The sequence below is a fragment of the Nanorana parkeri genome, unplaced genomic scaffold, assembly GCF_000935625.1.
Source record: "Nanorana parkeri isolate BGI_ZX_2015 unplaced genomic scaffold, ASM93562v1 scaffold1452, whole genome shotgun sequence".
Lineage (NCBI taxonomy): Eukaryota > Metazoa > Chordata > Amphibia > Anura > Dicroglossidae > Nanorana > Nanorana parkeri.
In genome coordinates, this window is record NW_017307720.1 from 215,310 (window position 1) to 224,271 (window position 8,962).

The 8,962-nt window shown below is 44.9% G+C and overlaps 1 protein-coding gene across 1 annotated transcript; it reads left to right on the top strand.

Annotated features, from left to right (window-relative positions):
* Positions 1–6,890: 6,890 nt before the first annotated feature.
* On the top strand, positions 6,891–8,111 carry LOC108798337 (relaxin-3 receptor 2-like). Its single transcript, XM_018570075.1, has one exon. It carries the CDS (start codon positions 6,891–6,893, stop codon positions 8,109–8,111), a length of 1,221 nt encoding a protein of 406 aa, XP_018425577.1.
* The last annotated feature ends 851 nt before the right edge of the window (positions 8,112–8,962 follow it).

An 8,962-nucleotide genomic window follows, 5' to 3' on the forward strand; every position in this document is an offset into this window, starting at 1 on the left:
GGAGAAGGAGATAACGAGGGCTGATGAGGGTTAAAATGATATTAAAGTCAAAATGTTTTTGAGCGATTTCAAATGCTGATTCAATCAAATAAATTGAAATAAATAAGCTAAATAAATTAAATAAGTGAACTCAATAGGATTAACGAAAGTTTAATAAGAGGCTAAATAGTAATACTTCTATTAAGAGTTCAAATAGCAATGCTTTGTTGTTGTTTTTTTGCAACAGTGAAATAAATAACAAACAAAACAAATAAAAAATGAAAAATAAATTGTAAATGTTAGTGATATAAAAAATTAAAAAATCATCTGAAAAATAACAACACAAATGAAAATAAAACATATCAACTGTAAAAGCTAATGGGATACAAAACATTAAAAATTAAAAAATCAGAAAAAATTAAATAAATGAACTCAATAAATAACAAACATAACAAATAAAAATGAAAAATAAACTGTACATTTTAGTGGCATAAAATTAAAAATTAGCTGAAAAATAACAAAACAAATTAAAATAAAACATCAACTATATATGCTAATGGCATACAAAACATTAAAAATAAAAAATCAGAAAAAATGAAATAAAATAAATTAAATGAACTCAATAGGGTTAACTAAAGATTAATGGATTAAATAGCAAAACATTTTTTTATTAAGAGTTTAAATAGCAAGGTATTTTTTTTTTGCAACAGTAAAATAAATAAACAAAACAAATACAAAATAAATAAACTGTAAATGTTAGTGGTATAAAAATAAAAAAAGTTTTTAAAAATTAGCAGAAAAATAACAAGACAAATGAAAATAAAACACCAACTGTAAATGCTAATGGTATACAACACATTAAAAATAAAAAAATAATCAGAATAAAATAAATTAAATTAACTCAATAGGGTTAACTAAAGGTTAATAGATTAAATAGCAAGACATTTTTTTTATTAAGAGTTTAAATAGCAAGGAATTTTTTTTGCAACAGTAAAATAAATAAACAAAAACAAATAAAAAAAGAAATAAACTGTAAATGTAAGTGGTATAAAAATAAAAAAAATCAGCTGAAAAATAGCAAAACAAATGAAAATAACACATCAACTGTAAATGCTAATGGGATACAACACATTACAAATAAAAACAAAATCACCAGAAAAAATAAAATAAAATAAATGAACTCAATAAGGTTAACTAAAGGTTAATAGATTAAATAGCAAAACTTTTTTTATTAAGAGTTAAAATAGCAAGGCATTTTTTTTTTGCAACAGTAAAATAAATAAACAAAACAAATAAAAAAAGAAATAAACTGTAAATATTAGTGGTATAAAAAATTTTAAAAAATACAAATCAGCTGAAAAATAACAAAACAAATGAAAATAAAACACATCAACTGTAAATGCTAATGGGATACAACACATTAAAAATAAAAAAATCATCAGAAAAAATAAAATAAAATAAATGAACTCAATAGGGTTAACTAAAGGTTAATATAATAAATAGCAAGGCATTTTTTTTTTTTTTGCAACAGTAAAATAAATTAAAAAACAAATAAAAAATAAACAATATTAATGGTATAAAAATAAAAAATAGCCGAGGGGAGAAGGAGAAGAAGGAGTTAAATTTAGGGCTTCAATCAGCATTAAAGAGGAGCTCCAGGAATGTAAAAAGTTAACCCTCGCAGTGGACTACCCTCACACTGCAAGGGGTAAGTGCTCATTTCTCTCTAGGGGCCGGAATACAGAAGATGTACTCACCTGATCCTCGGTCCTGTGGCGAACAGCGCCCCCTCTGTGGTATGTTCCTCGCCATCCTCACTAGGGTTGCCACCTGTTCCGGATAAAGTATATCAGGTGGTTACTAGACGTTGAAGGCCCGAAGTGCGGGGGCCCCTGAAATCCCCCAGGGGCCACACTATCACGTGCCTGAGTGGAGACCCAACTGAGAAGGGGGCTACCCATGCACCTCTCTTCCCACACCTCCGGCGGCAGTGATAGGGGATGTAAGGACACGGAGAGGCCCAGGCGCCGGTACTGGTGGATGGCCGGGTTTTTGTAGAGGGCATTGGACCGGCTAGACAGTCATTTTGGCGTCACCCCTCCAATGGTGTCACCCGGGTGCAGGCCACACCCCCCTAGTGACGCCACTGGTAGCACAGTGTCAGTATGTCCATATGTGTCCCCAGCTATGACTGGGCCGCTCACCTATACGGAAAAGGAATGAGGAGATTGGAAGAAGCCGTCCACCAAAAAGTCCCTTTATTGAAACATAAATTACATCTTTTGAGAGCCCTGACCTCCTCAATGTCTAGGATGCGTACTGACTGTCTTCAGAGGAGTGACCTTTCACCTTTAGATGTAGGGACACTATCCTGACCAGAGGGTTCGGCTCTTCTATGCTGTGCCATACGCTGGTGTAGCTGCTGTTTTGTTTCACCGACATACAATTCAGAGCGCTCCTCACACTGCACCGGACGGCGTACACAATGTTACCCATCTTGTGTTTAGGCTTTTGGGTGATCCAGTTGTTGCCTCGGTATCTATTGTCTGCCACATACAATGCTGTTTCCACACCTCTCTCTGGGCGGATTCATAACGCCCGCTAGCTCCCATCATGCTAATGCAATCCGCACCTGACCTCCATGAAGTCTCTGACCCCATGCTGGCTGTGACTAAAGGTGCCCATACACCTTGCGATAATGGCGGGAAATCCCGCGATCGCACGAGAATCGAGCAGTGTGAACGGAGACGTGCGACCGTTTCTACTGTACGGTCGCACGTCTTCCGTCGAACCAGCATGTTCGAAAACCAGCCGGGAATCGTACGATTCTCGGCTGGTTAGAACGGTGCTCGGAAGACAAAGTAGCATGTTCGTACGATGTTCGGCGGGTGTGTAGCATGTTCGTACGATGTTCGGCGGGTGTGTAGCATATTCGTACAATGTTCGGCGGGTGTGTAGCATATTCGTACGATGTTCGGCGGGTGTGTAGCATGTTCGGCGTGTGTGTAGCATGTTCCTACGATAACAGCCGTACGGGCCGGTGTGCGCAAGCGCACACTGCCCGTTCGGCATTGCGGTCATCGGAAAGCCCGCCCCTCAGGGGGGCGCGGCTTGCGATCATCGCAAGTACGATCTGCCTGTCCTTGATAGGCAGATCGTACGTTTTTTTAAGTACCTTACAACCATCGCAAAAGTCCTGCCATGGTTGTAAGGTGTGCTCCCAGCATAACAGGTGATGTGGATTGGAGCGACAGTCGCCATATTTATTCCCAGAGAATTTCTGTACGAGTCATTCTGAACTGAGAAAGCCGGTCGCATGATCAGCGAAACGTCTGCAAGAGAAATACAGCGCGTCCAGTTGCCTTGACTTTTACAGACATACTTCTTCGGCTGGACCCCCAATCACAGAGACCGTCGGCCTGCCCGGAGGGGTGGTAGTAGTTTTGGAATTAGGTAGAAGGTGGGCTCACTGTACTCCCCTATGTGGCCTACCCATAAATAAAATCCCATTTGTTTTTGGTGATTAACCATCTCAGTACCGGATACATTTTGTCATTTTTTGCACACACACACGTGCTCATTTTTTAAAAATTTGTTTATCAATTTGATCTTTTTAGGAAAACACTGAAATGAATTTTAGCGCACACAAACACAATATAATATCCACATTTTGGGGGGAAAAATAAAAAAGTCTGGGTCAAGCTGCATAAAAATTAGGGCTGTGGAAATTAAAGATTCATTTCTCGATTAATCGTTAAACTTTTTGATCAATTAAAATTATTTTGATCGCTAATGAAAACACTCACCTCTCCGCCGGCTTCCGGGAGTCCCGCCGGCGATCCGGTGACGTCACGGACATCGACGTCACCGGACTCCTCCCCCCTTCCCCAAGTGGCTCCGTCGGCAAACGAAGGGGGGAGGAGTCCGGTGACGTCGATGTCCGTGATGGCTAACGAAGGGAAGGGGGAGGAGTCCGGTGACGTCGATGTCCGTGACGGCTAACGAAGGGAAGGGAGGAGGAGTCCGGTGACGTCGATGTCCGTGATGGCTAACGAGGGGAAGGGGGGAGGAGTCCGGTGACGACGATGTCCGTGACGTCACCGGACTCCTCCCCCCTTCGTTAGCCAACGGAGCCACTTGGGCCGGTGAGTTTGCCCAAGAAACTTTCTGCACGAGCGCCAGCCAAGGCATTGGCCTATACACATACAGCACAGCAATGAAGTCATACAATGAACTAGGATCACACTAATCCAGCATGTTATTATTCTGAGTTGCCCCACTCAAGCGGCGGCCATATTGAGTGGGGCACGTGAGATTAATAACGTGCTGGATTAGTGTGATCCTAGTTCATTGTATTACCTCATTGCTGTGCTGTATGTGTATAGGCCAATGTAGTTGGATCTGTATGTGCGTTATAATTAATCCAAATTAATCTATTCATCGATTTAAAAAAATTTCGATTAATCGAACGCGAAAATGTTAATCATTACCAGCCCTAAAAAATAGATACCAAACATGTCAATCGTTAAACTTGTGCGCGCCCGTGCGATGGTGAAAAACTATGGTACACAAAATTGTCCATAGGTGATGCTTCAAATGCCTTTAGTGTTCATCAATTTGGAGTTAACACCGAATGATGTCCCGGCGATCATTGTTCTCACTCCGACGCTCGCGCCCATTTCCAGCATGTGTGGTGAATTCGTCATTTGCGTACACGCGCATGCCCCATGTGTTCATTCCTCAGCAGATGGTGGGGGTTGGCTTTCATTTTTTTTAAAATTATTATTATTTTTTTTACTCCTTTTTCACTTAACTTTATTGCTCTCACGAAGGGGCTAACAAGCGTTTGGAGGTGACAGGTGCTCTTTATGGAGACATCAGGGGTCTATTAGACCTCTAATGTCTCCCCTGCCCTCCAATGCAGACGATCGAGCGCAGGGATTGTGCTTGATCGGCTCTGTAACTGCGCTTCTCACAGCTCTGAAGCAGGAAGTGCTGAGCAGATCGGGGAACGGACATTGTTTGCCATGGTGCCCCTTCCCCACCAATCACTGTGCTAGGACCTCCTGGGTTTCAAGTATAGATGCTGTGGTGTACTCTCCTGGCACTGCAGGGGTTAACCCCCCACCCCCACCCAGCCTGTGAGTCATGTATGTTTCTTACACGCTAAGGCTAAGCCAACAACATTACAGCCACTAAGCCCGGCTTCACCATGAGATCCAGAGAAGGTGAATGAGATTTATCACACCTACATCCCCGTATACCAGGAGCAGGAGCAGGAGCTATATATAGAATGCCGGGACTCCGTGTCACCGTCCCCGGCCGTATCCAGGAGTCTGATTAGTGAGACTCGGCGCGGTGCGTCCGCATCCGCCATCACCAATCATAGGGAGAGCCACAGCGCCAAACCAGAGGGGGCTCCACACCTCCATACAGGAGGATAGAAAATAAGTGTTGAAGACCCAGCATGGTGCATTATATATTCTGCAGATTATTCCACCACTGACCTCTCTAGAGATCTGCAGAACATTGCTCCGTCCCATCTCCCCCCTGACAGATACATATTGATATATTCTGCAGATTATTCCACCACTGACCTCTCTAGAGATCTGCAGAACATTGCTCCGTCCCATCTCCCCCCTGACAGATACATATTGATATATTCTGCAGATTATTCCACCACTGACCTCTCTAGAGATCTGCAGAACATTGCTCCGTCCCATCTCCCCCCTGACAGATACATATTGATATATTCTGCAGATTATTCCACCACTGACCTCTCTAGAGATCTGCAGAACATTGCTCCGTCCCATCTCCCCCCTGACAGATACATATTGATATATTCTGCAGATTATTCCACCACTGACCTCTCTAGAGATCTGCAGAACATTGCTCCGTCCCATCTCCCCCCTGACAGATACATATTGATATATTCTGCAGATTATTCCACCACTGACCTCTCTAGAGATCTGCAGAACATTGCTCCGTCCCATCTCCCCCCTGACAGATACATATTGATATATTCTGCAGATTATTCCACCACTGACCTCTCTAGAGATCTGCAGAACATTGCTCCGTCCCATCTCCCCCCTGACAGATACATATTGATATATTCTGCAGATTATTCCACCACTGACCTCTCTAGAGATCTGCAGAACATTGCTCCGTCCCATCTCCCCCCTGACAGATACATATTGATATATTCTGCAGATTATTCCACCACTGACCCCTCTAGAGATCTGCAGAGCATTGCAGAGCAGAGCTTCTCATGCAGATCTTATGTTGTCTTTCTCACACTCTTTGCTCCCAGGGACCTTGGGGCTGACATTGCCTCTGTTTTGTACACATGGATTTATAACTCTGGCGATATAAATGTAATATTCTCTCCCCGGGGTGGTTTGATCGGCACCTTGTTACGTCCTCATCTCTCTGATCTGCTGTTCGCTCTTTTATGATATCAAAGGACAGTTTTTATCTGATCATATGAAGTGTTTGGTGGAAGCCCAACCTACGAGAGAGAGAGAGAGGGAAGATCCCCCCCCACCACTTGCTATGCAAGCCAGGAGGAGTGCTCTGGGACTGTCACACGGCGTGATCGCTGAGCTCCACAAACCAGTCCAGTTTAGTGTGATTCCAAGAACAGGGTGAGGCTGACGTACATGTGAGGCTCACTGAGAGAGGAGCATGCTGAATCGAGACACCGGCCAGTCTTCTGAGGGTCCTCCTGGGCTAAGAACCGACTAGGAAGAACCTGGAGCCGGAATATCGCTGCATTGGGCATCGTGGAACCTCTAGATGTGGTGGACACCCAATGGACCTGGAAAAAGAGGACGCCCAACTGAGGTCAAGGACTTGGTCGTTCTGAAATAAGTTTGCAGGACTTGAGGACATTCCATAGACACCTGCCAGAGATGGATAGCAACCACTCGGCGGCGCTAGTTTGGAACGCCACAGAATACGACCCCACAGTCAGCGTGGATGCCGACGCCACCATCCCGACCTATGGACTTGTGAGTTTCCAAATCGTTATTGCCGTCATCTATTCCTTGGTCTGCACGGTGGGGCTTCTAGGCAACTTCTTCGTCATGTACCTGATCAGGGCGAAGAGAGTCAGCGGTCTCACGGCCATTGACATTTTTGTCTTCTGTTTGGCGCTGAGCGATTTCCAGTTTGCCTTCACGTTGCCCTTCTGGGCTGGGGACGCCATCATGGACTTCAGCTGGCGCTTTGGACATCCCATGTGCAAAATTGTCCTCACCATGACCGTGCTGAGTGTCTACTACAATGTGTTCCTCCTGACCGCCATGGCGGTGACGCGATACTGGCTGGTGGCTTCGGCGTTGAGCCTCACGTGCACCGTGTCCACCACAGCGGCCAAATGGATCAGCTTTGCCCTGTGGCTTTTAGCCCTCGCGGCCACCGTACCCACAATTATTTTTGCCAGCACAAAACAGATCCTGGGAGATGAACTCTGCCTCCTTAAGTTCCCGGAGAAGAAGTGGTTGGCCATTTACCACGTTCAAAGGTTCATCATGGCCTTTGTCATACCTCTTATTGTGATCTCCACGTCCTACATTTCACTGCTGAACTTCTTGAGGCAGCACAGGGTGAACGCCAACAACCAACATCGCCAGAGCAAGATCACCAACTCCATCCAGCTGGTCATTATAGTCTTCTTCGTCTGCTGGTTCCCCAACCACGCCGGCATTTTTTGGGGCATCCTCATGAAGTTTGAAGTGGTCCATTGGAGCGACGCCTACTACTACTTCCATACCTACGTCTACCCCATTACTATATGCCTTGCCCACAGCAACAGCTGCCTGAACCCGGTCATCTACTGCCTGATGAGGAAGGAATTTCGGAAGTTGCTCTGGGCGTTGCTTAGGCAACTCAAGGGCATGGTCATGGGCATTCTGCCCTCAGCCAAACGTTCCAACATGGACCAGGAGACAGAGGTGCCACTCTACCGAAAGTCCAGCCTTCCTCACACCAATAGCAGGGAATATCACGGACCTTCTGTCTCCACCATCACGATCCTTCACGACATGCCGGCCAAGGACCAACGGCAATGCAACGGAGCAACCCCGAAGCAGGAGACCGCAATGGACTATCCCAATGACTGCGAACTGTGAAGGCAGAACAGCTTGATCTGCCCGCGGCCAAATGTACAGACGGTCACCCAGAGCCAGGCTGTCAAGACGGGGAAAATAATGAGACCAAGGGTCTGTTTTGAGTTAGCCTAACGTGATGAATTGGTCGACGGCCCCGCGTTGTCGTCGCAACTAATTCTCTTGATATCAGAGACACTACAAAGCCTGCCGCGGGTTCCCCACACATCAAAACGCACTTAGAAACATCAATACCAGCGATTTGCCTAATGAAGCAGAACGCGGCACGGTTCACGGCAAACACTGGCTCATCGAACAGTCCTCAACGACGCTCCGCTCAGTGTTGTGCGCACGAAGCAACCTGTTAACGGTTCGAGCGAAAAATCGCAAGGCGCGCGTCCAGGAAGGGCAGGGGGACTTCTCCTCCATGGCCGTAGGTGGAACCTTATAGGTCGCTGAGCAAATCGCCGGCATTTCTACACGCCTCATTAGCCGGGGGAGGCCAGCAAGGCGATTCGTTGTCAAGAGAGAACGGAGCCGCTCGCTGTCACGGCATCCGACAATCGATCGAACGTTTGGATTGTCAAAAACAAAAATCACATGGAAGGGCTTAATGATTGCTTGGGATGACAACTGTACAGCGGAGTTTTTGTATACTGTGTGTGGTGAGAGGGGGGGGAGGGGGGTCAGGTTATAACTTCCTCTGTTCCCGTCTATTATTACGCTGTCAATCAATTCTTAATTCTAACCTCCGGGACATAATTTACGGCTTATGTTGGTATTTCACGTTAGCTCAGCACTTAAAGGGATACAATATATATAAATATATTTAAAACATTTTTTATATATATATATATATAAATATATATATAGAT